Here is a 27,787-nt window from a genome sequence, read left to right as displayed (position 1 = left end):
CCATAAATCGCTAAATCCCAAACTCCAATAAGTAGAAATGGTATTCGCCATGAAAGAAATATAAATAGTCCGCCATAGTGTAAAATTGTATAACACTTGTTTAATAGTAAAGGAATAAAACTTACAAACATCCGCTGGTTGCAAGCAGTAAAAACACCAAGAGGTGAACGATAAAAGTAAAGCCCACTGGCTCTCACACCATCGCCGTCCTTCCGGGATAATGCGCGCTGACGTCAGCACGTTGCGACCCAACGCGTTTCGTCACAAATGACATCCTACCGCAGGTCATCTGTGACAAAACGCGTCAGTTGCAACATGCTGATGTCACGCGCATTATCCTGGAAGGACAGGCGATGGTGTGAATGCCGGCCAGCTTTACTTTTATTGTTCACCTCTTGCTTGTAACCAGCAAATGTTTGTAAGGGTTTATTCCTTTACTATTAAAGAAGTGTAATACAATTTTACACTATGGCGGACTATTTATATTTCTTTCATGGCAAATGCCATTTCCACTCATTGAAGTTTGTGATTAAGTGATTTATAGATAAGGATATCCAGTCTATTTCCTTATCTAAGAGGTCTTGGAGGTGTTTATTACAAGCGCTGTAGACCTATATGGTCTTTTTTTCTTGTAAGGAACCATCCTTGTTTGGTGACGGATTCACTAGGGGTGGTGTGGGGATTCCTCACTGAAGAATCACATGACTGTCATTTCATTTCATCAGTTTGCTCACTGTTTACTTCATGTGGTTTATGGACTTTTTATTTGGACTTTTTATTTGCACAGCAATCATTATTTATTATTGATATTTATTAGCGCAACCTTTTTTTGCTAATTGTTAGGCCCCTTTCACACCTGTCCGTTCCGCTGACGGACTCCGTCCTGCTCAGCGGGGGATCGATCTGCCGATCCCCGCTGGGCAGGCGGATGACAGCTCCATCTCTGCTCTGTGTGCGGAGATGGAGCTGTCAGATCCCCACTGTCCTCTATGGGGGAATCGGATGAGAACGGACTGCCTTTCTGTTTTCATCCGATCCGCCAGACGGATGGAAAATAGGGTTTCCATCCATCCAGATTTGACGGACAGGATCGGATCGGATAGCAGCGGGTGTCAGCGGAGATGTCTCCGCTGACATCCGCTGCCCCATAGGGATGCATGGGGCATCCGATCAGGTCCGCCTGAAAAACTGACAGGCGGATCTGATCAGACTGTATGTGTGAAAGGGGCATTACATTGTGGTTGTCTTACACTTTTGGTTGCAGCTTTTTGTTTTCATACAAATTTTATTATTCGCATATTTATTCATATGTTTTTTATGATTTAAGCGTGAATTTATCTTTTTTCTTTTTTTATTCCTGTATCCCTATCACTCAGCATATGCTAACACCTGAAGATGTTTAAGCTGTTTGAACCATAAAATAAACGAATCAGCATGGACTTACTTTAAGCTTATAGATGCCTGGAGTCCTGAATGTCACCATATAGCTCGTTCCTTTATATGAGAATCCTTCATTGTTATCTATGGTCCACGTGAATGTGACAGATGATCCTTGAGTCACTTTGGCTGAGAAGATCTGAGAAGTTGGATTGGCAAATGTTACCATTTACATTAGCTGTAATTTAAACTTAAAGTGTTACTAAACCCTGGACCCTGCATTCACTATATCTGGTCTCCCACAGTACTCAGAACATGGAAATGCAATTATTTTAGTAAATATAACTTTTATCAATGTCCGGCTGAGCACTGATTAAAGATTGTAGGAGGAGTTTTTATTCTCCTCTGACTGTCCTAAGAGGCTGCAGGACCCCTGAGAGTCTGGACAATGCTGATAGGCCCTGTACTGACCAAATGCACCTTTCCAAAATTTTTAGCAATACAGTAAACCCCCCTCCATTGCGGGGGTTACATTCCGGACCCAGCCGCGAAAAGTGAAATTCCGCGAAATAGAAAAACCCTATTAAAATGCATTGTAGGCATGTTTTTTTTTACTGTCACTGTACGTGTAAAAGCATTTTAAGGTCTTTAAACACACTTTTAAAACAATAGAAACTCATTTAAACACATAAAAGATACTAAGAGACAGAGCAAGAGCTATGGAAAACACAAAAATATTTCATTTTTAATGATTTATATAGTAAAATAACATTACAAAAAAAAAACGCGAATTACCGGGACCGCAAAAACTGAACCGCGATGGAGCGGGGGATTACTGTACACACCAAACTGAGCATGTGCAGACTGCCCCCAAGGCTCTGTACTATCAGGAGATGGATTGGTGACTGTAAAAGAAGGGGAGGATCAGATACGACAGGATCAAACAGCCTTTTTACATAATGCAGAGGATTAACACTTTACGTTCCAAAGTGAGTATAACAAGCATACTTTACTGCATATACAGACTCATTTTACTGTTGTGGGCTTAGTAACACTTTAATTTAAACTGAATGTAATTAAAACTGGAATGATCGGATTAATGTTGTGACATCTGTCTGTCTGTGTAGACAACAGTCTGTATGCATGCACAAATTTCAAGATTAGATTCAGAATCTAATTAGAAACTAAGAAAACTAATTAGAAACAGAATCATAGACAGAGACATAAAATAAGGATAATTTATGATTCTGTTTGAATATACCTGTTGCAAAAAATAAATCCCACAAGGAGAGAAAGAGTCTAAAATAATGATTTTAGGAAACAAATGAAACAGAACTGGTAAAGCTATTCGGCAAACACTGTAGCTTTATTAAATTTACTAAGACCAGCACTCAATGTACTTTTATCTGAGTTTTCTATAATCCATTGAAGAGAACACCCAAAGGTTTGGCTGGGTGGATCTGCTTCCTGTAAACAGTACATTGCAACGTTCTCTGCTTGTCATATCATCAATTACTTTTAAACTTCCAAAGTGAGTTTGATTATGACTGGTGGCTGTGAGGAACTTCTAAGCACCAAGACTTGCCATTGGATACCTCTTTTGAATTACTAACAAGTAAAGCTGCACGATTAATCGTTCTGGAATCGCGATCTCGATCCACCCCCCTATGCGATCTCCATCCAGAATATCGGCGATTCTAGGGGTGGGGTAGGGGAAGCCGTTGGCCAGCCTGGAATGCAAATGGCGGAGTCGCTTAAGCCCTGCATTTATTACACGGCCGCACCTCCGTCACGCCTCCTCTATTCAGCTCTGCAGATGACGCGGCGGTGTCTTCCGTCCCACCTCAGCCCCGCCTGCTCTGTCCCCGGAAGTGACGAGGTCCGATTTGTTCACGGGTCCGAGAAAATTATACAACACCCGGCCTTTAGCTCACATGGCATGATGAGCTTTCCATGAGGTAATCAAGGACAGAGGAGGGGAGGAGAGAGGGGAAAACCCTAAAAAATAAATAATTAAATGTATATTGTAATGAATGAATTATATATATATATATATATATATATATATATATATATATATATATATATATATATATATATATATATATTTCATTTCATTATAATATACATTTATTTATTTATTTTTTTAGGGATTACATTTTCTGCACATAACACTACCTTTTCAGCATTTTTACTTGTGAATTATCAATATAATAATAATTAATGAAATTATTATTCTCATTATTTATTGTAATATATTACAATAAATAATATAATGAAAATAATAATTTCATTAATTATTATTATATTGAGAATCGTGAGTGAATCGTGATCTTTATTCCAAGCAAAAAAATCGTGATTCTCATTTTTGCCAGAATCGTGCAGCTCTACTAACAAGTGAACAAAAGGGTTCCCAGATTGTCAACATAAGGGCATGGGTTGGACCAGTAAACTGCAGAAAGGTTTATGGCTTTTAATGGTTAACATTTGGAGAAGTCTATACTTTAATGTTCAGAAGTACAAAAATAGCCAGAGTGTATGAACAATAAGACTTACCCGTGTCTGATTGAGATTAACATGATCTGGTCCATCAGAGTTAATTCTGAGTCCTTGAATGACATCATGGGACTGGATTGGCAAGGTGAGATTTATAGAACTGACCTCATTGGTCACCAAGATGGTCAGGCTAGTAGTTTGTGGGTGGTCAAGACTCAACCACATTGAAGCAAAGCCAACATTCGATAAAAGTGTGGTACAAAAAGGTAATTTTGAGGAAACATCTGAAGGACATTCCTGCTGTAGCATTGACTCTCCACTTTGTGCCACTGTTGACCACTGAACGTGAGCTGGACTGGAGCTCTGAGCACTGATGACCACCAGGGTTGGATGATGTGTGACTACATGCAGGCAATCAGTATCTAGTGCTGGGTATATAATCTGTAAATCACTGACAAGACTCAGAATAGTAACATCACAGCTTGCTACTGTTGAGCTAACTCCATTGCTCAGGTTAGCACTGAGTACGTATGTCCCTTCTTCCTGAAAACTGCTTAACAAAGAGGACACTACTAGGCTACGTAACTCTGATCCATAGATGACACGAAGGTCACAGACTACATTGTCAACCCAGGTGGCAGAATATAGCAGAAAAGAGTCCTCTAGCCATCCTTGATGTGTCATGCTGGCATAGGTTTGCCGCCAGGGTGAATCTAGACTGGATTTGCAACGTAAAAAAGTGTCTTGGTTTCCATTGTGCTGTATGGAAAGTATATCTTCGGGATGCACAGAGTGAGATATGTGGGACAACTGGACCTGAAAGAAAAGCATCAAAATTAAAACCATCATTAACTAAAGGCTGCTGATAAAGTAAGTCATGGGGTCAACAGGCACAGCAACTAGAGAAAAACTAGAGGTGATGAAGATGATGCAGCTGTTCCTGAGCACATTTATGATATGACCTTTAAAAAAGGTCTTTTGTGTATTTTTGTAACTGCTTTTGCTTTGTATATATTTATTATGCACTGCCCACTTTCGGGATATTAAATTATAAAATTAATAAGTGACTTCTGTGTACTAAGCTAGAACCCATACCTCTAGAGAGATTGTTTGCATTTTAGTGCCTAAATCGCTTGATCTACGCTACATGCCAATCTGTATGCAATTGCACTGTGTGTTGGCAGATTGCATGCAGATTGTATACCAGATGGAGATCTGTGTGTGTGTGTGGTGTCCCAGCAGACCAGTTTGCGGACAAACTGTTGGGTGGTGGCAGGTGTGTGGGTGTGGGGACAGTGGGAAGAGTGATTAACACAGGGGTTCTGGCTTGTAGGATAGCTGGAGGAATCCTAGTAGTGTGTGATAATTACTAGACTGCTCCCTAACCCTTAGAGTGCACCAGATTGTATGTAAGATTTGTATCTGCCTGTGTGTGGTCAGTCAGCTGGATTGGAGTGGAGTCTCCCTCTAGTGGTGACCAAAGGCAGTGCAGGCTGTGAAAGTATTGCAATAAGTAATTACTTAGTAGGAATTTTCTTTATTTCCATTATCCCCTTATACTCCCCAGTCACGGTTTACCATGTGTCGGTTAGCTAGTCACCGTGGGCATGGTCAAATCGTGACAGATTGGTTCCTTGGGCAGCACAGTGGTGTAGTGGTTGGGCGGCACAGTGGTGCAGTGGTTAGCACTTTCACCTAACAGCAAGAGGGTCGCTGGTTCAAATCCCAACCATGACACTACCTGCCTGGAGTTTGCATGTTCTCCCTGTGCCTGCGTGGGTTTCCTCCGGATACTCTGGTTTCCTCCCATACTCCAAAGACATGCTGGTAGGTTAATTGGATCCTGTATAAAAATTGGCCCTACTATATATGTATGAATGGGAGTTAGGGACCTTAGATTATACGCTCCTTGAGGGCAGGGACTGATGTGAATGTGTAACGTATATGTAAAGCGCTGCGTAAATTGACAGCGCTATATAAGTACCTGAAATAATAATAATAAAAGGCAATCAATTTGCATTCCTTGTGTTGGGCCCAAGGACTTCCTATAAAGTAATAGCTAAAAAAAAAACATCCATTTCAAAATACCATACGTGGATTGCTTCATAGGGGTTTATTGATAAAGCATGGGTGAATGTAAAGGTGTTTCACTGTCCGGGTCCTCATGCAGTAGGTAAAAAAAAAACTTCAAGGGGCAACATTAGAAATTTTCAGGTTTTTCCCAGGAAAAAAAGCAGACTGTGATTCCCTTTGCTGACTTCTCAATCTGAAAATGCTAGCTGTCCGGCTGTCATGCTATCTCCCATGTTTCAATGCCAATGATCTAGAGCTGGTTTGCAGAAATAGGTTATTCTTAATTTCCTGATTTGCATATTGGCTCTAGTGACTCAGAAAATAGTGAAGTCATAGAATAAGAAAAACAGCCAGACAAGTTTTCAGTAAAGGTTCATTTTAATAGACAAATCCTGGAACACTTGTTGCTTCATATATACAGTGAGTGTAATTAAAACATAAGCTTACTTGTATGTTTCGTTCCTTCAAGTTGGGACTGAGCTGCAACAGTACATCAGCAACAGGTGAATATGAAGGAGGAACCCCTGAGTATCGGGGTGGGTATGGGTAATGTGTGGAGGTATAAGTGCTGCATGGACGGTTGAGTTTCAGGCAAGTCTCAGTAAGTGGGCACCACTGCCTTCCATTAGGACAGTCACCAGTTGTGTTACACACTGGTTGAGAGTTACATGTAGAAAATGGAGACCAAAGTGCTACACAACCTGTAAAAGAAAGTACATAATCTGATTTACAATGTGCTGGAAAGTTTAAATTGGCAGTAAATCAATTAAGCTTATTCAGTATAAGAGAGCAAGCAGTAAAGTGCAATGTTGAATGATCATAATGCAGAACCCAACCTGTGCAGTTTGCCTAAAGACTTGCTCTTTGTAGCGGATAGACAAAAAAATGGAACAGGGAAGTAGAGATAAGGAGTTATTTATGGTAACTCCTCCATAGGAAGAAACATTTGCTAGCTTACCCCATAAGTGGGCACATCTTCTAACCTACTCCACAGGTGGGCACATCTTCTAACCTGCTCCACAGGTGGGCACATCTTCTAACCTGCTCCACAGGTGGGCACATCTTCTAACCTACTCCACAGGTGGGCACATCTTCTAACCTGCTTCACAGATGGGCACATCTTCTAACCTATTCCACAAGTGGGCATATCTTCTAACCTACTCCATAGGAGGGTATATCTTCTAACCTCCGCCATAGGTGGGCACATCTTTTAACCTCCTCCATTGGTGGGCACATTTTCTAACCTACTCCATTGGTGGGCACATTTTCTAACCTACTCCATTGGTGGGCACATCTTCTAACCTTCTTTGTAGGTGGGCACATCTTCTAACCTTCTCCATAGGTGGGCACATCTTCTAACCTACTCTTTAGGTAGGCACATATTCTAATCTACTACATAGGTGGGCACATCTTCTATCCTCCTCCATAAGTGGGCACATCTTTTAACCTCCTCCATAGGCTGTGAAATATGCTAACCTCCACCACAGCCAGGGACACTTGCTAATCTTCACCTAGCCATGGACATCTCCCTATCAGACATCATGCTAGACAACAGACATTGGCTAAATTTCACTATAGATGCGGACATCTACTAACTTATTTTTAGGCTGGGACGTCTGCTAACCTCCTCCATAAACTAAAAACATTCTACTAAACTTTACCTTAGGCAGGGACATTTGCAAAGCTCCTCCCTAGTTAAGGTATCTGCTAATAGACAGGGACTTACTCCATATTCAGAGACATCTACTAACCTCCTCCATAAGGGGAGGCCAGAATTTATATTGGGGAAAGTAGGACCAAATTCTTGATCTATAGATCTGTGAAGCAGCCTTCATATATATTTTTGATTTACCTGGTGGAATCAAATTCTGTTCTGGACTGCAGAATGGACGGAGAATCTGAATTCGAAACAAGAGCTCATGTTGTATAGGCCAAATCCCTAAATCCAAGGCAAGCAGAGACCCCGAGTGACTGAACCACAGACCAGGAAAAACCATTACCTACAGTGGAAAAATAGCAGAAGAAGAATGTGAAACACACAAGACAAAACTTTGGTTTCTATGAAAATGATCAAAGTAGGCAGAAATGTTTTTGACACGTTCTATGTCACAAGAATAGAGATGTTAATGTGTCTTTGTAGCTGTCCATGAAAATGGCATTTGTTGGAATTCCATCAGAACAGAGGAGCTAGTAACAAGGCTGGTAACTGCCAGTAATGCAGCCAAAATGACCACTGTTCTATAAAAAAAAAAACGAATTTCAACTCTTTGACATTCATGATACCCAGTGACCACTTTACAGAAAGCCCCCTTGTGATGGCATTGTGCAATAACAGGTTCTCTTTAAAGAGAAATCAGGGGTCTTTTAGAACCCTATTGTCTCCCCTGCACTGTGCCACAGAACAAACAGAGACACCGAATGAGTGTAGTATTAAAACAATCCTTTATTGGCATAAAAGTTAATGCACTCACATGAGTGATAGGAAAGCAGGCGTTACAGTAAGTCATCCGATCGGCTCCAGGGGAGGCAGGAGAGGTGTAGACAGCCCTGGGTCCTGGCTGTGTCAGTGGCTTCTGGCACTTCCTGGTGTCATGGTGGCATCACATCTTCTCCCTCATCACATCGGGCGGAAGCGGGGCGGTGCTAGCCTTCATGCATGCCCCTTCGTCAGGAGTTCAAGATAGCGCCTGCTTTCCTATCACTCATGTGAGTGCATTACCTTTCATGCCAATAAAGGATTGTTTTAATACTACACTCAGGTGGAGGGAGTATAAAATTTGTCAAGTTGTTATTGCTGTCTGTGCCCCTGTTAGACTATATAACCTACTTTCCATGCATTTTTGATGCAGAACAAAATGCACTGGACTGCATGTGGTGTGAACTGGCCCTAATACCGATTCCAGGCAAGTGAAAACAATCAGTGAGTTACTGCATTCTAGTACACTGCAGCAAATTAAATCAATTTACCTTAATCTGAGTTCTCCGTTCACTTCAGCCACAGCACACACAGAGCACCTCACAGGGGCATTAATAGGACAGGAGGAGTGCAGGAGGATAGCCTGTGCTATGTAACTTTCTCTCTCTTTGCTTCCCACGTTACTAATGATGTTCACATTTTCAAACAAAACTGATGTTTGTGAAAAACATTTTCTTATTTTTTTTTTGGGGGGGGGGGGGTAAAGTGTGTGTAGGAGGCAACAAGGAGGTTGCTCCGGGAACCCCAACAGGTGTGTTCCAGGATCACCAGATTATTGACATATTCCTGTATGCATGTGTGCATGGCCCTTTCACATTGGAATTAAAATACAGGCATCCAGCTAATTTGGAGCACATTTCTCTGCAAGCATGAAAATGCGTTGCTATGACTTTAGGCCTCATCCCCTGTAGATGAAGCCTACAGGCTCTATTTTTAATTTAACATTCTTCATAGAATTTTTTTTAACAAAAGCCCCATGATTTGTAAGATTATTCATTTTGCATATTTTATATTATTATTATTATATATGTTATATTGCTTTTATTAATAATAAAGAGGACTGTTCCAAAAATAAAATTGGATCCAGAATGGAACATTGGCACTTACCTCAATATCATGTTGTGGTATGGTATTTGAAAGAGATAATGTGGCGTTCTCTGTAAACGCATCATCAAACATCAGAATGCCTACCAGGTACACAGGAGCATCAGGGAGATGTACTGAAAAAGAGAAGCACACTTATGCAGGGTAAAATCTTAAAAGACTTGGTGCAGTACACTGTTCAAAGAAATAAATTACAATTAAGTGTGCAGCTAGGGAACATTAAATTTAAGAGCAGTATTTAATCTGGATCAACTGATTATCGGCAAAGCCGATATATCAAGGGCTGATATGCACTTTCCCCAATATATCGGAATCGGCCAAGGAGGCTACCGATATTGCCGATATTTCGGAAAGTGCTTGTACCGGAGTGATGTCTGCAGCTAGAGGCATCACCCCGGTACCGGCGTTGACTGTCTTGTAATGACAACTGATGCAGCTGAGAGGCCACTCGGCTGTCATTACAAGGAGCGGGAGGGGACATCCCTCCCTCCTTCCGCGGCTCGCCCGGGTCTCCCGTCCAACCGAGAGACCCGGGCAACCAGCCTGCACGGCCGCTGAAGACCCAATCAAAGCCGCATTCAGCTCTGATCGGGTCTCCATGCAAAAACCCGGAACTGATGTCATGACATCACTTCCGGGTACTGGCGCCAGATTCAAAAAATAACAGCATTCAAAACAGCCAAACTTGGCGTTTTGAATGCTTTTAAGTGCAGAGGAGGGGTTTGGAGTCTTTTAGACCCCCAGATCCCTCCACAAGAGTACCTGTCAAGTAAAAAAAAAAAAAAAAATGTTTTTTAAATGTACGAAAATATCGGCCAATGTCGGCCGATACCGATATGCGATGACCGAAATATCAGTATCAGCAATGAAAAAACGATATCGGTTGATCACTAGTATTTATTATGCCTAACCACTGCAAGAGATTGCATCAAAAGTGGCTTTTTATCTGAAAAAAAACTTTAATATTTACAATCTCTTCCTTTAAATATATAATTTGTCTATAAAGGTAGAAGATCACATTTCATAGAGGCCATCTTTCTGCGAAACGTCCAAAGGAAGGCTTAGGACATTTTCTGATTGCCATGGATATAAGTTGGCACCAAGCAATGAACCTGATCGTCTATGACAATTTCTTATCAGTAATAAAAAATACGGACCTCCTGCCCGGCATTCACAGATAGAAGGTGCTTTCTCTAGGCATGGGCTCCTTTGATAAACCTCCCCTGGTAACAATGACAGACGCAGGCAGTCGTTCTCTATTTCATGAACACCCGAGTCTAGTTTAACCAGGAGTCTCCGATTCGCCTCTTGCAGGGACGGTGAAATGTTCACCCATACTGGAGAATTACTAACACAGAGAGGGACAGAAAAAGAAACCAGACAGTAAGTAGGAACCAGGAGAAGAAACAACAGCCTAAGCTAGCCATACTTTTGGTGGTATTTGGTCACCACATTTTCGATATGAACAAAAAAAGACCGAAAATTAAAAATTGCTATATTTTCAGTTTTCTGTTATAAACATATCCAATAAAATCAAATTTCCAATAAAATTTAGGCCAAAATGTATTTTCCTACATGTCTTTAGTTAAAAAAAAAATCCCAATTAGTGTATTTTAATTGCATTAAAGTAATAGCGCCTACAAACTATGGGATACACATTTGAAAATTGATCAATCTTGATGTAATGACATCTTTCTTGAGGCTCTTACATTTCTAGGACAGTACAAATATCAGCAAATGACCCCTTTTTGAAAAGTAGACAGTCTGAGGTATTTAGTAAGAGACATGTTGAGTTTTTTTAAATTGTAATTTTTTTATCACAATTTTTTTGGAAAGAAGAAATTAAATAATTTTTTTTTCGCATTTTTCTTACAAACTTTAGACATGTCTGTGGCAGAAGCAGTGCAGCCTTTTTATGGGGCATCAGAGCGGCCCAGGGGGCATTTGCCCCCCTGGCCCAGTCCTCCCCTGACTGGCAGTATGCTTTAAAAAAATAAAATATTTTAAACATTTTTTTACATTTTCTTTTCTTTTTTTTTTCTTTTTTAACATACTTTTTACATTAGAGTAGTTCAGTTACCAAAGTGGTGTGGTGATCAGGGATTTTTTTTTTGTTCCACATTGCTGTTACAATGATGCTCATTGTAACAGCAATGTTTTTAAACTGTCATGAATAGGTTATATTCATGAAAGCTGTGATTACAAGTGATCTGTGATTGGCTACAGCTAATCACATGGTACAGGGTGCTGTGATTGGCCCAGGTGCATCAATCTGCAGAAAAAACACAGCTGTTATGAATAAATCATAGGATCAGCAATCCACTGTGTCCAGTGGACGCAGCAGTCGCAGGAGGGGGCGTGCTGCGCACTTCTAACCCGGAACAGGCTGAATAGCATACATGTAGGTTATTTAGCCTGCCTTTGCCTCTCACCTGTATTAAAGCGGTAGTAAAGTATTTTGAAAAAAAAAGTTTTTCCTGCAAGGCAATATCATAATGTGCTAGTATGCACCACATGAAGAAACGCAATCCACCCTGCTCTGGCAATGTAGCTTTGCTGCACTACAGTGCATAATATGGCGTTCCTGCATGACATTCTGCATAGGTGAAAGGAGCAAAGGGAAATATAAACCAGCATAGGTCTTGGTCACACTGCAACTGCTATTAAAGGGAAGCTCTACTTGTTTTGGGCCACATTTTTTATATTTATATGTATTGTATATACATCCAGAAAGTATTCACAGCACTTTACTTTTTCCACATTTTGTTATGTTACAGCCCTATTCCAAAATGGATTAAATTAATTATTTTCCTCAAAATTCTACAAACAAAACCACATAATGATAATGTGAAAAAAGTTTGTTTAAAATCTTTGTAAATGTATTAAAAATAAAAAATTAAAAAAAATCCCATGTACATAAGTATTCACAGCCTTTGCCTTGACACTCAAAATTAAGCTCAGGTGCATCCTGTTTCCACTGATCATTCTTGAGATGTTTCTGCAACTTGATCCGAGTCCACCTGTGGTAAATTCAGTTGATTGGACATGATTTGGAAAGGCACACACCTGTCTATATAAGGTCCCACAGTTAACAGTGCATGTCAGAGCACAAACCAAGCCATGAAGTCCAAGGAATTGTCTGAAGACCTCCGAGACAGGATTGTATGGAGGCACAGATCTGGGGAAGGGTACAGAACTATTTCTGCAGCATTTAAGGTCCCAATGAGCACAGTGGCCTCCATCATCTGGAAATGGAAGAAGTATGGAACAACTAGGACTCTTCCTGGAGCGGACTCCCTGGCTTGGGGGGGAGAAAGGCCTTAGTCAGGGAGACGACCAAGGACCCGATGGTCAGTCTGACAGAGCTTCATCGTTTTGCTGTGGAGAGAGGAGAACCTTCCAGAGAAACAACCATTTCTGCAGCACTCCACCAATCAGGCCTGTATGGTAGAGTGGCCAGAAGGAAGCCACTCCTCAGTAAAACGCACATGACACCCCACCTGGAGTTTGCTAAAAGGAACCTGAAGAACTACCAGACCATGAGAAATAAAATTCTCTGGTCTGATGAAACAAAGATTGAACTCTTTGGCCTGAATGGCAAGCGTCGTATCTGGAGGAAACCAGGCACTGCTCATCACCTGGCCAATACCCTCCCTACAGTGAAGCATGGTGGTGGCAGCATCATGCTGTGGGGATGTTTTTCAGTGGCAGGAACTGGGAGACTAGTAAGGCTCGAGGGAAGGATGAATGTAGCAACATGCTTGAGGAAAACCTGCTCCAGAGCGCTCTGGACCGCAGAATGGGGTGAAAGTTCATCTTCTAACAAGACAACAACCCTAAGCACACAGACAAGATAACAAAGGAGTGGCTACAAGACAACTCTGTGAATGTCCTTGAGTGGCCCAGCCAGAGCCAAGACTTGAACCTGACGGAACATCTCTGGAGAGATCTGAAAATGGCTGTGCACTGACGCTCCCCATCCAACCTGATGGAGCTTGAGAGGTCCTGCAAAGAAGAATGGGAGAAACTGCCCAAAAATAGATGTGCCAAGCTTGTAGCATTATACTCAAAAAGACTTGAGGCTGTAATTGGTGCCAAAGGTGCTTCAACAAAGTATTGAGCAAAGGCTGTGAATATTTATGTACATCGGATTTTTTTCCTTTTTTTTTTTTTATAAATTTGCAAAGATTTCAAACAAACTTCTTTCACATTGTCATTATGGGGTATTGTTTGTAGAATCTTGAGGAAAATATTGAATTTAATACATTTTGGAATAAGGCTGTAACATAACAAAATGTGGGAGAAGTGAAGCGCTTTGAATATTTTACGGATGCGCTGTATATATATAAATATAAAGGCTTGTTCTGCAGCTCCCTTTGTCCACTCAACCTTACAGTAAAGTTTATCATGAGGATTCTTCTGGGGGTTACAGGAAAAGTTACTGTGCTAACATATGGCATTTACCTTCTGAAGGACTCCTGGATGAAGCTGAGCTGATCAGCAGAGGTTATGTATGCAAGGTCCCCTCCAGGTATTAATCTGCAATGACTACGCGCATCTGACAATGATTCCTTAAATTGATTTAGCCAATAACAGCGGAGATTTTCATGGAAAACTCTGCCTCCACGGGGACAAGAGGATTCATCTGGAAAAGGTTCAATCAAAGTTATTAAACGCTAACAGCACCACAAATCTGCAGTTTCTCTAAAAAAGAAAACCTAATAAATATGCAAAAATATGCTTATTATATGAATGTATATGCCGTAGAAGTCCATGAGAGACAGAAGATGCATGGGGTACTTCAGCCCTTCTCCAGCATCATCCAACACACGTGATATCAACCTGTAGCTAGGGCAGTGTCGGCCCATCCATTTGGGGCACAGCGGCGCCGCCCCCCCCTATCCATGCGTCCAGCCCCCTAATCTACATGCAGGGTCGCTGGATGAATGGATTCCAATGGGGGATTTTTATTTTTTTGGTGCACGTGATTAGAGCCGGCTCTAATGGGCTTCAAAAAAGAATGGGCTCGGGGCGCAGAGCACTGCACCCTGAGCCCACTCAGTTGTGTGACAAAAACGAATGAATATTGGCTATTGCCACACTGATTCTCCTCCCGGCCAATCAGAAAGTGGGTCCTGAGACCTGTTTCTCGATTGGCCGAAAAGGAGAAGGCGTCCTATTGGCCAAGAAGGAGGGAGGAGACGGCCGCCGAGAGGGAACATGAAGACTGAGGGGGAAGCCGCCACCACCGCCGCTGCCTGTCAGTCCCGCGGAGCAAGGTAAGTAAACTGGCAGGGGGGGGGGGGATATGGCCTACTGAGCTAGGGTGCAGCGCAGTGTGGCGGAATGACACACACAGCACCAGTTCAGTGAAAGAACTTTTGTTGAAATAATACAGAGACAGTTCACAAATAACCCAGTGGGAAGGCCCCCCAACCAGGAATACTCACAGTTCCAACAGCATGTAGAAATCAGAATGTAGCCGACTGTCAGCATCTGTAGAGAGGGGAAGAATGCAGCCTAGATGTCTTGTTCCCAGAGAAGTTGCGAGACCTACGCTTGTCAGGAACCTTTTCCCTGCCACTAGTGCTGTCCTTAACAGGCGGGGGTACCTGTCCCTACTCTACCAACTTGCAAATGCACGCCAACCCTGTGAGCCAGGGCATTAAATAGGTTCTGCCTGACCCAAGATGGCTGTCAGAGTCACATGGGGCGACAGCATCCAATTGGATGTTTCCCCAGTGACCCAGAAAACCACAGAGAAACTTTCCTCTCCATGTGCAGTGTTGCTACGGAGAGCGCCGCCTGCAGTAGATAAAGTAGACTGCACCTGCCGACAAACCCTAGGTAGACTTTCCCTGTAATTCTAGAAACTGCCCACTCTGAGGGGGTAAAGTAAGACAGCTTCTTTAAAATGTTAGGTCAAAAGAAAAAAAAACATTGCTAAGAACTGGTAAACATTGAGAGTCAGTAAATCATTAAAAAATGGCAGACTCTCTAATTCCTTACAGCTGAAGTTTATATGTGTAACTTTTTACATAGTCACATTGATCCAGCTTGGACTAATTAATGTACGCATGTATATGCCAGCGATCGGCGCTAGCTTCCCTGTACTGTGTCCAGCAGCTGCCCTTCCGCTTACAGAACACAGGAGATCACACAATAGCATGGGTGACATTCAGGGAACACTTTGCATAATCCGAATAAATGCAAAGTGTTCTCTAAATGGACAAAGTGGAAATCATGATATTACCGCACCACCTTAAATTAAATGTCAATTAGTGGAAAAGTCTAGTAGCAGAAACAAGAAAAAATAGATATCTACCCCCTTCCCCAGTAATGCATCTCCTACCTGTCAATAGTTGACCATCTGGCATCTGGATGCTATAGAGAGCTTGGAGATCCGTTCCCTGGTTGACCTGTAGCCATACTTCTAGATTTTGTCCTGTTTGAGCCACCATTGGGCAGTACAGCTCTGCCATGTCTACTGCTACTGCCATGGTCACTGTGGTTTCTGCTTCTGGCTGCGGTGCTTCTGTTCTTACTTTTACTGTGTATTTCCCAGGTAGACTATATCTATGACTGACCATGCCATTAACAGTGACAACTGATTGGCTTCCATCTTGAAATTCCCAAACAAACTGGGCGGCAGGGATAGAGGCCACTGCATGGAACTCAGCAGGCTGCAAAACGTTGTAGTAAGAAGGGGCTGACAGCAATATTGTCACCTGTAAATACACCAAGAAGAGAAAAAACTGCAGTGGAGAAAGTAGACTGGACCTGCCTACAAAATACTTTAAAGGAGACAGTGCCACATTTTTTAAAGACACCATGCAGACATACAAAATTATTTTCTTGGTTTCCTCTAACCAAGTTTCTTTAAAACTTGGTTTGCTATCTTGGTGGGCAGTACTAGAGCCCAATGTCAGATCTCCAAGTTAATCAAGAAGCACTAAGGGCACGGAGAGCCAAATAAATCTGAATAAGTTAATCTTGGTCTCATCAGACCACAGGACATGGTTCCAGTAATCTATGTCCTTAGTCTGCTTGTCTTCAGCAAACTGTTTGTGGGCTTTCTTGTGCATCATCTTTAGAAGAGGCTTCCTTCTGGGACGACAGCCATGCAGACCAATTTGATGCAGTGTGCGGCGTATGGTCTGAGCACTGACAGGCTGACCCCCCACCCCTTCAACCTCTGAAGCAATGCTGGCAGCACTCATACGTCTATTTCCCAAAGACAACCTCTGGATATGACGCTGAGCACAGGCACTCAACTTCTTTGGTCGACCATGGCGAGGCCTGTTCTGAGTGGAACCTGTTAAACCGCTGTATGGTCTTGGCCACCGTGCTGCAGCTCAGTTTCAGGATCTTGGCAATCTTCTTATAGCCTCGGCCATCTTTATGTAGCCCAACAATTCTTTTTTTCAGATCCTCGGAGAGTTCTTTGCCATGAGGTGCCATGTTTAACTTCCAGTGACCAGTATGAGAGAGTGAGAGCGATAACACCAAATTTAACACACCTGTTCCCCATTCACACCTGAGACCTTGTAACACTAACGAGTCACATGACACCAGGGAGGGAAAATGGCTAATTGGGCCCAATTTGGACATTTTGACTTAGGGGTGTACTCACTTTTGTTGCCAGTGGTTTAATGGTGTGTTGAGTTGTGTTGAGGGGACAGAAAATTGACACTGTTATACAAGCTGTACGCTCACTACTTTACATTGTAGCAAAGTGTTATTTCTTCAGTGTTGTCACATGAAAAGATATTATAAAATATACAAAAATGTGAGGGGTGTACTCACTTATGTGAGATACTGTATATATATAGACCCAGGGAAGGGGTTAACCCGGGGGTAATCAATGGGTTAAATGTAAGCCTAGGGGAGTGTTTCTAACTGTATGGGGGCGTGGCTTTTGAAATTATCACAGAAACCTGTAATCCTTTATAGAGGGATCACAGGCGCTCTGTGATCATTGCAGGGAGAAGAACGGTCGGCTGTGTTTACAACAGCTGCCCATCCTTCTCTCTCAGCGGGGAGCGATCGCAGGTGCCCGGCGGCAATCAGAGCCGCCGACCCCGTGCATCAGAGTCCCTGCTGCCAAGTGGGGGCGGGAGTGCGCCGCGGGCGGCGCGCGACCGACTTACAGCTACGTCGGTTTGCACAGGAGGGGCTGCCTGCCGCAGTAAAACTGCAGCGGGCGGTCCGGAAGAGGTTAAGAGATAGCGCAGGAGCACACTTCACATATTGGATGAAACGTTTACCTGCACAGTATGAAGATCCTGAATGATACTCTTATTGCACATGTGGATATTCCCATCTCTTGAGCACACCCCCGAACAGGGGTCGTCATCATCATCATCGAGTGTGACTGAGCCACAAAGGCAACGCTGCATGCTGTCCATTCCATAATAAGAATAGCCATGGCGGAAACAGAGAAGGAGGCAGCTATTATTGGAGAAGGGACCTGGGGTGATGAGAGAGTAATACAGCACATGGCGTGGAAGTCCCCATAGACATGAGACATAGTGCGCCGCTACAAAGGAAAACCACAAATTATTTATTAAAAATGGATCAAATTGTAATTTTTTATCATGCTGTAACAGCTGTAAAAAAACATATCTTTATGTTCTATAGAAGAGTGATGGCGGAAAAAAAAAAAAAAAAAAACATGTGGTCCATAGAGTCTGCCTTAATTTGTTTTCATATTTATTCTAACTTTTTTGTCTGAGTATTGATCCTTGTTTGTCCCAAGCATGTTTGAATCCAATTACTGTTGACTGATGCTCTACCTGGAAATCTGTTCCAAGCATTAAAGTGGTTGTCAACCCTCACATATACAAAGAGAAGTGACTGGCCTCAGGTGATACACAGAAATGAAACAAACTATATAAGTTGTACCTGTTTTTCTACAGCAGTCTTTCCCCTACATCTATTCAAAGTGCAGAAATGACACAGGATCTCTCAGCTCTAAAAAAGCAGGAAGCAAGGCGGGCCCTACCATGGGTCCCATTGGACCCAGGCAACACTTTGAGAGGGGTGGGAAATTGACGCCCAAGATTTTTTTTCCAACGGTTTTGTGTGCCATCAGTTTGCGGCGCGTTACGGGTGGCATTTTCCCATCTGCCGCCCGTATTACAAACAGAAGAGTATAAGGAGGTGGATTTTTTTCCGTGGGGTACCGCCCTCACGTGATCAAAGTGTGTGCAATGACGTCAGACATCAGCCTACTCTAGTGATGGCGAACCTTTGCCCTCCAGATGTTTTGGAACTACATTTCCCATAATGCTCAACTACACTGCAGAGGGCAGGAGCATCATAGTAAATGTAGTTTCAAAACATCTGGGGTGCCAAGGTTCGCCATCACTGGCTTACTCCATCTCATGCAGGGCAGGCTGGATCTTCTAGGGCGGTGGCTGCGGCAGACATAGGATTGACGGGAGGACTAAGGACAGACAGTGGGTGTTTGGTGGACCGGTCTGGTGGTGAGTTATGGAAAAAGATAACAGTTTACTGTATGTAATATTTTCGAAATGTTATATTTATATAAAATAATGGATGTGGGGGCCTTTGGGTGGGCGTGATTTTTTTTTTAGAGGGGGTGGGGCAGCATTTCTTTCTCAAACCCAGGCAGCACAATGTCTGGGGCCAGCCCTGCTCCCTGCCCCTTCCTGCCAGGGCTGGCTGGCCCTGTGCCTGCGTGGGTACTCCGGTTTCCTCCCACACTCCAAAGACATGCTGGTAGGTTAGTTGGATCCTGTATAAAATTGGCCCTACTGTGTATGTATGTGAGTTAGGGACCTTAGATTGTAAGCTCCTTGAGGGCAGGGACTGATGTGAATGTGCAATGTATATGTAAAGTGCTGTGTAAATTGACAGCGCTATATAAGTACCTGAAATAAATAAATAAATATATATTATATTGTTATATTATATTATATATTATAATATATTATTATTATAACAATAGCTTTAATAATACAAAAGAGGATACATGGCATAGTTCAGTCAATGCAGTTCATTAAAGTTTCCTATGATTTACCATTCTATGTGTTGTTTTTTTTACATACCTGTTACTATCACAAGGGGGCAGTATTCACATCAACCACAGCTGAATATAAAAAGACCGATCAGCATCCAGATGAAGTTCCCATGATACCGATATTATTATTTTTTTTGCAGTAGTTGATGATTTTACATTTACCCAGTAATTATAATTCATGAAGTGTTGTTTTACCTCCATTACTGCTGCTTTCTACACAATAGCTGCTCTCTACACATGTGTGACTGATCCGCATAAGTACATAATGGCGCCAACCCTACCACATACACCTGTATTTGTATGGGGTGTATGTGATGGGTTTGGCGCGATGATGTCATCACGCCAGGTACTCGTATGTGGGCGTATCTGCATGTGGGCGGACCCGCCTGGAGACGAATAGAGGAGCGGTGTCTCGGTTCCTAAGACCATCGGAAATATGTGTTTTCCAATGGCCTTAGGCGACCCCTGTGAAAGGGTCGTTCGACCCCCAAAGGGGTTGCGACCCACAGGTTGAGAGCTGCTGCTATAGAAGGATATGTTTTGTTCATATTTCATTTCTGAGGTTTACAACCACTTTAACCACTTCTGGACCGGAAGGATTTGCCCCCCTTAATGACCAGGCCCTTTTTTGCAATTCGGCACTGCGTTACTTTAACGGACAATTGCGTGGTCGTGCGACGCTGTACCCAAATAAAATTGATGTCCTTTTTTCCCCACAAATAGAGCTTTTTTTTGGTGGTATTTGATCACCTGTGCGATTTTTATTTTTTGCGCTATAAACTAAATTATAGCGACAATTCTGAAAAAAAAAACAATATTTTTCACTTTCTGCTATATAACATTCCCAAAAAAAATATTAGAAATTACAATTTTTTAACATTTTAGGCCAATTTGTTTTCTGCTACATATTTTTGGTAAAAAAAAATAAAAACGCAATAAGCGTATTTTGATTGGTTTGCGCAAAAGTTATCGTGTCTACTAACTATGGGAGAGATTTTTATTGAGTTTTTTTTCTTTACTAGTAATGGCGGCAATCTGCAATTTTTAGCAGGACTGCGACATTGCGGCGGACAGATCGGACCCCTGACTGACATTTTTGACACTTTTGGGGGGGTTCAGTGACATTACTACAGTAATCAGTGCTAAAAATATGCACTGTTACTGTACTAATGACACTGGCAGGGAAGGGGTTAACATTGTGGGCGATCAAAGGGTTAAATGTGTACTTAGGGGAGTGATTCTAACAGTATGGGGGTTGGGCTTGTGAAATGATCACAGAGACCTGTGATCCTATATAGAAGGATCACATGAGCTCTATGAACATTGAAGGGAGAAGAACGGTCAGCTGTGTTTCCAACAGCCGACTGTTCTTATCTCTCAGTGGGGAGCGATCGGGGGTGTCAGGCGGCAATCGGAGCCACCTGCCCCGTGCACCGGAGTCCCCTAGCTGCATGCGGTTTGCGCAGGAGGGCCAACCTGCCACAGTATTTCTGCGGTGGGCGGTCGGAAAGCGGTTAACTACTCTTTCGGTAACAAAATATTTTCTAAGATTATTTGTATATTAGGATACAAAATATTGAATCATCTTACCACATGGCATCAGTAGCAAACTGGAGTCATGAAGACAGATTTCCACCTCCTGGTCCATGATCAGTCTTCCTCCTTTTGCCATATGTGAAATTAAACCATGTAGTGGACAACCGCATGATAAACGGTTGCCAGAAAGATCTCTGCAATATTGTAATGGTTTAGGTGAGAAAAATGATCATTTTAAATATAAACCCCTACAATCATCAGATTGTCAAAAGTATAGACAGAAATAATGCAGGCACCTCTAGGCTTGGAAAAGTATGTGCAGGTTTCAGTTCCTTTTCTGCCTGCCAGTAGTTTTCTTCTAATTGTACAATGGCAGTACATAGACAGCTCAGTGTGCAATCCTGCCACCACTGATATCTTCTGATCAGTCATCTTGACATTTTTTCGGAAAAGTTACTCCATTCCAGAACCTACAGAATGTTGAGATTTTAGGCATGTATAGCCCAGTGTGCAATTAGAAGAAAATGACTGTCGGGTAGAAAAAACCTTTACTGCAGAAGAGACAGAGGGTGTATTTATGAAAGTGTTGCATAGCTGTTCGTCCAATAAAACTACAATGTAAACTTGTTCTGTGCGAATGTGGCTAAAATCAAATGTTCTCAGGCTATATTCTCTGCAGATTGCAAATGTGTGAATAGAGAAATTACCGCATGACAGCCACTAGATGGCACTGACTATCAGAGGAACTAAGAATGTTCCTTAGCGCCATCTAATGGCCACAATGAAGTAGTGTCCGCATTCATTACATTTTAAAGAGGTTGTAAACTAATTTTTTTTTTCACCCTGAAAGAGAAACACATAATGAGCTAGTATGCATCGCATACTAGCTCATTATGAAATACTTACCTTAGAACGAGCCCCCGCCGTGCCGCCCGCTTACCTCTATGACGGGCGACATGTTCAGTCGCCCGTCTTCCGGGATTGCGGCATCCGGCCATCTGATTGGCCGGAGCCACTGTGACGTCACTCCCGCGCACGCGGGCGGGAGCCGACGGTCACGGCATGGGACTCTGAAGGAACGGCACCAGTGGCTGTTCCTTCAGAGCGCATGCGCCAGTGATGTCACTGGCTGCATGTAAGGTAAATATCTCCTAAACGGTACATGTTTAGGAGATATTTACAGTACCTATAGGTAAGCCTTATCATAGACTTACCTATAGGTAAAAGTGTCAGAGGAGGGTTTACTTCCTCTTCAACTGCAGAGAATATACACTTTATTAGGTACGCCTGTTCAATTGTTTGGTAACACAATTTGCTAATCAGCCAATCACATGGCAGCAACTCAATGGATTTAGGCATCTAGACATAGTGAAAACGACTTGCTGAAGTTCAAACTGAGCAGAATGGGAGAGAAAGGGGGTTTAAGTGACATGGTTGGTAGTATCAGATGGACTGGTCTAAGTATTTCAAAAACTGCTGATCTACTGGTATTTTCACGCACAACCATCTCTCGGGTTTACAGAGAATGGTCCGAAAAAGAGAAAATATCCAGTGAGCGAAAGTTGTGTGGACAAAAATGCGGTCAGAGGAAAACAGCATGGGGTCCCCCCCAAAATCCATACAGGTCCTTATTTTAGCATGCAGTCCAGCAGATCAGGAAAGGGGGGGGGGGGATAAGTGATCATATGCCTTTAACATGGGGGGTGGGGGGGTGCTCCTCTTACCCATGTATCTCCCCAAATAAGCACAATAACACATTCCATGTCTATGGATCAGATGTTTGGGACACCCTGTGTAGATTTTAATCTTTTACCCACCAAAATAATAATAATTCTATTAGGAAGTCTTAGGTCACCTCTGTCAGACAGTATAGCCAGGACAAAAGCAACATTGTCTCTTATTGTAACGTCCTTTATCATATATTTCTCACTGGACTACAAACCAGCAGTGTGGAAGAAGAGATACCAGAAGATGTCATTGGAAAACTATGAGTTCCTCCCCCTTCCTCACTAACCTCCCTTATAGTATATTTAATTAACCATAATACTTACAATAATTGCAGCTGGGGAAGTGAGACCATCCCTGCTTCTTCAATAATGGAAACTTGATTGTGACTTACATTGCTAAATGAAGAAAGAAGAGATCAGGAATCGGAAGATTAACATAATCCTTCTTTGAGGAGTCTAGGTCAGGGATGCTCAACCAGAGTTCCGTGGAACTCTAATGTTCTCCAGAGTTGGTTCAATTTTACAGAAAAAAAATCAATTTTTTCATTTAACTGCAATAAATTCTGTAACTTCAACTGCATTCATTTCTGATTCAACTAGCAATATATTTTTTTAATATGCTAGTTTGTACTGAATGTATGTTCATAGTTGTAAAAGCAGGGGTCTGTATGCCCAGGGGTACTGGAGGAATTGGCGGATCACGTGACCAGGGCCAGTCTTTAACACAGGGCAAAAGGGGCCGCTGCCCTGGGCTCAGTCATTGTTGTGGAGCCCAAAGCAGCTGCCCCTTGAGCCCGCATTGTCTGCAAATATATAAAGAAAAGCTCTTGCGCTTCTAAACATAAATAAATCTCGGTGTAAATGTAATCAAATAGTGTAATCACAAAGGGCTCTTTCACACGGGCGGTCCGATCAGATCCGCCTGTCAGTTTTTTAGGCGGATCTGATCGGATCCTCCATGCAGCTCTATGGGGCAACGGGTGTCAGCGGAGACACCTCCGCTGACACCCGCTGCCATCCGCATCCGATCCTGTGCTGAAATCTGGACGGATGGAAACCCTATTTTTCCATCCGTTCAGTAATCGGAGCGGAGCGGATCTGATGAGAGCGGACAAGCGGTCCGCTCTCATCCGATCCCCCATAGAGGGCAGCGGGGGCTGAGACACCTCCCTCTCCGCTCTGCAAGCGGAGACGGAGCTGTCATCCGCCCGGCTCAGCGGGGATCGCGGATCGATCCCCGCTGAGCAACACGGATCCGCCTGCGGAGGCGGACAGTGTGAAAGAGCCCTAACTCAAATGTGCTGCGGCTTAAACAATTAAACAAATATTATCAAGTGAAACTATATTCCTACTAGCCACGCATTCCACCCAAAATATATGTGAGTGAATCAATGTAAATATATATTTTCATTGATTCACTCACATATATTGCCTGCAAATAGTTGATAAGTGGATTCGGGAGGGCCCAATAAAATATTTACCCAGGGTCCAATCAATATTAAAAAGACGGCCCTGCATGTGAGCACTGCGATTCGCTGTAACAGTGGTCACATGATCAGGAGCCAGCCCTCTGGCTCCTAATTATTAGTACAGACCAAAAGCTGTATATAGAAACAAAAGAGGGGGCATACGCTTGGTGCATAACCTTCAACACCATAATAATTTATTAAAAAGCCAAAAACATACTCACACACACAAGGTAGTTACAAGCATATAAAATCACTGTAGTTGGAAGTTGACGCGTTTCGGGAGACCAGCCCCCGTCCTCAGAGCTCTCACCATGCTGGAGTTGTGATTTCATATGTTTGTAACTACCTCATGTTTGTGAGTATGTTTTTGGCTTTTTAATCAATTATTATGGTGTTGGAGGTAATGCACCAGGCATTTGCACCCTCCTTTCGGCTTTGATCGGGTCTCAGATGTAGTAACCGGGAAGCCATGTCATGACATCACTTCCGGATTACTGAAGTCTTAAAGGCACCATTTTAAAAAAATCAAAAGTATTAAAAAATGCCGATCTTAGCGCTTTGAATGCTTTCAAGTGCAAAGGAGGGATCTGGGGTCTTATAGACCCCAGATCCCTCCATAAGAGTACCTGTCACGTGCCTATTTCTGTCACAAGAAATGTTTACATTCCTTGCAATAGCAATAAAAGTGATCAAAAAAAAAAAATTGAAAGCAACAGTGTAAAAATAAAAAAATATATAAAAATTAAAAAAAAAAAGTTTAAAGTGCCCCCGTCCCCCTGTGCTAGCAAGCAAAGGCAAATGTGCGCGATGGTCATAAGCGCACGCTAACCGCGATCGTCTCACACATGTGAGGTATCGCTGCAAACGTCAGATCATGAGCAGTATTTCTAGCACTAGTATTTCTAGCATTAGTACTTCTAGCACTAGTATAGCAGTATTTCTAACACTCCTCTGTACATCCAAAGTGGTAACCTGTAAAGGCTTTTAAAGCGTCACCTATGGATAATAAAACATGCGCTGTTTGTCGTCGTTGTGCGGGCGTGCACAGTTTTAAAGCGTGACATGTTTATTATCTATTTACTCGGCTTGACATCAACTTTTAGGTTTTAAAAAAAAAAAAGTTGGGTTATGTGTTGTGTTTTTTTTGTATTAAAATTTAAAAAACTATATTTTTTCCCAAAAACTGCAGCACAAATACCATGTGACATAAAAAAAAATTGCAAAACCCTCCCAATTTATTCTCTAGGGCTTCTGCTTTAAAAAAAAATATATTATAAAATTGATTTATTTATATATATATATATATATATATATATATATATATATATATATATAATGTTTGAGGGCTCTAACTAATTTTAAAAATGATTTTAACGTGTAAACAAAAAGTGCCAGAAAATGCTTTGCCTTCAACTGGTTAAAAAAAAAACAACGCAAGGCACTGTAATTCTTCTGCTCCTCCTCTGTTCTGCCGACATCACAAGGTCATCCTGACCCACCAGTTGGGTTACAGAGAATGCAGGAGGAGGAGTGAGATCCCTCCTGCTTTCAGTCATACTTAAGGCTTGGATCACCTCCCAGATCTTGGGGGGCGGGGGGAGGGGGGGAAGAAATGCCAGATGAATGCATAGCATGCAAATTAATTTGTTGAATAGCATTTACTCATGATGGAAGTATAATTGGATTTAAAGCGGTATTAAACACAAAAGCAAACATTTATTATACTGCAGCTTAGCAATTCTTTGATGTAACTGCCGGTTCACACTGTTCCGACTTGTCAGGCGACTTGGTCGCCTGACAAGTAGCGCTCCATGCTGTGCAATGGTTCCCGTTCGAATAGGAGCGACTCAAATCATACCGACTTAGAAAAAGGTTCCTGCACCTTTTTTTTTTGCAAAGTCGGAGCGACTTGCATTGACTTCCATTATGTGAAGTCGTTGCAAGCCGCGCCGAAGTCGCGGTGCACGGGCGACGGCATTAGTCGCCCGAAGTCGTGTCGGATCAGTGTGAACAGACACTGATGGCTGCATTCGTTTTCTTTTTTAGCCTTTCTTTCTTCTATTTTCATCTGGTGAACCAGCCAGCAAGTCTGTTGTCTGTTGTTTTTCAAAAGCACAGCTTTTTTCAGCTGTCCAGCAGAATGTAGCAGTTTACATGGATGAGACAAACCACTTAAAGCGGAGTTCCGGGCACAAAAACAAACTTTTTTTTTTGTGCCCATTCGCTTGGTCTTCCTCACCTGAAAAGGAATTGGATAGTTAGGCATTTTTTTTTTTCACTCACCTTGTAATTGGAGATTGAATATACTCACCTATTCTCTACTTCCTCCCTCGGTGCCGCGGCTCCGACGTCACTTCCTGTCTTGCGATGATTCCTGGGAGCTGAACGTCATCGCTCCCAGGAATCAATGCGACGGCGCCGGCCCCGCTCGTCAGTTCCGGGGCGACGCCAAATTCCCCACTAAACAGCTTCTGGGCATGCACAGAAGCTGTGGAGGAATGCGGCGCTGCACCGGAAGTGACGAGAGGGGCCGGTGAAGGCGCATTCTGGGACAAAAAGACGCGGAAGAGGACGCCGAAGAGGATCGCGCCGGCTTCAGCTGCCCACAAGAGAGATGGCAACGCTGTGGAAGAAATTTTATAAGTGAGTATTTCTTCTAAAAGGTAAGTGCGACCCGGGACAGATCAGAGGCTAGCCATTGTGGAATGTACTAGCCCTGACTGTCCCGGGGGTATGTTTATTGAAAAATGGTTTCTGTGCCCGGAACTCCGCTTTAACACTGGCAGGAGTGATTAAAATGATCAGCTTTTTGTTTATTCATGTAAAATACTTATCCCAAAAGGAAAACAAAACTGTTTGCTGTAACTGCTTATAAAGTGAGTTGGGCTTTGGCTTTGATTTGTTAGTATGTTTAAATCTGCTAATACATTTAACACTACCCTCAACCCCAGATTGTCAATGGTGCTGTCTGTGTCTCCAGAGGTCATTCCTCCAGAGTGGTGTCTCTTCAATACAGGAGGTGTGTTACTGGCCAGATCTCCAGGTGAAAACAGAGGGGAAAAAGCCAAAGAAAAGAAAACTGATGTAGCCATGATATCTGATGACTGGTAAGCTGTGATATATTATATTCTTGGGTTTAATACCGCTTTAAACTTCAGATACATGGAAGCCCCTTCAATTCTTCTCTCTCCACTTCCTACTCACAGTTCTCGGAGGCTCCGGAGCTCACTCAGGACTGTCACACGGAACACGGTCAGCTGGTTTCCTGAAAGGTCCCTGGAGGACACAAGGCAGAAAAAAACATTCCTTATTTGTGTTTAGAAATTTGACTTAATGCCTTTGTTACCCCAAAACTTCATATTCCTGATATGTGACTGCTGTACCATGTACTTGTATGAGAAACTTTCCTGTTCTCTTTGTATGGCTTTCTTTATGTGAAATCCCCGGTGTTCCTGTCAGTCCCTCTGCTTTCCTATTAAAAACT

At 42.6% G+C, this 27,787-nt stretch overlaps 1 protein-coding gene and 1 long non-coding RNA gene across 2 annotated transcripts in view; both read right to left on the bottom strand.

Moving 5' to 3' along the window:
- LOC309567341 (polycystin-1-like) overlaps positions 1–17,925 on the bottom strand; it is a gene marked incomplete at its 5' end in the record, with an annotated part of 90,946 nt that extends 73,021 nt beyond the window's left edge. The window contains 9 exons of the mRNA XM_082272757.1: positions 1,445–1,576; positions 3,934–4,689; positions 6,394–6,647; positions 7,799–7,946; positions 9,530–9,642; positions 10,684–10,874; positions 13,991–14,171; positions 15,879–16,254; positions 17,794–17,925. Coding sequence (XP_082128883.1) covers positions 1,445–1,576; positions 3,934–4,689; positions 6,394–6,647; positions 7,799–7,946; positions 9,530–9,642; positions 10,684–10,874; positions 13,991–14,171; positions 15,879–16,254; positions 17,794–17,925 — 2,283 coding nt within the window. The remainder of the gene's footprint in view (positions 1–1,444; positions 1,577–3,933; positions 4,690–6,393; positions 6,648–7,798; positions 7,947–9,529; positions 9,643–10,683; positions 10,875–13,990; positions 14,172–15,878; positions 16,255–17,793) is intronic.
- A 3,242-nt stretch (positions 17,926–21,167) lies between these two features.
- On the bottom strand, positions 21,168–27,583 carry LOC309566322. Its single transcript, XR_014225864.1, has 3 exons — positions 27,508–27,583; positions 23,159–23,230; positions 21,168–21,301 (listed from the first exon to the last, which is right to left on the bottom strand). It is a non-coding gene; the product is annotated as an uncharacterized lncRNA (long non-coding RNA).
- Positions 27,584–27,787: the final 204 nt, after the last annotated feature.

The sequence above is a fragment of the Pelophylax lessonae genome, assembly GCF_965119305.1.
Source record: "Pelophylax lessonae genome assembly, chromosome: 11".
Taxonomy (NCBI): Eukaryota; Metazoa; Chordata; class Amphibia; order Anura; family Ranidae; genus Pelophylax; species Pelophylax lessonae.
This window is presented reverse-complemented; position numbering and strand designations above follow the sequence as displayed.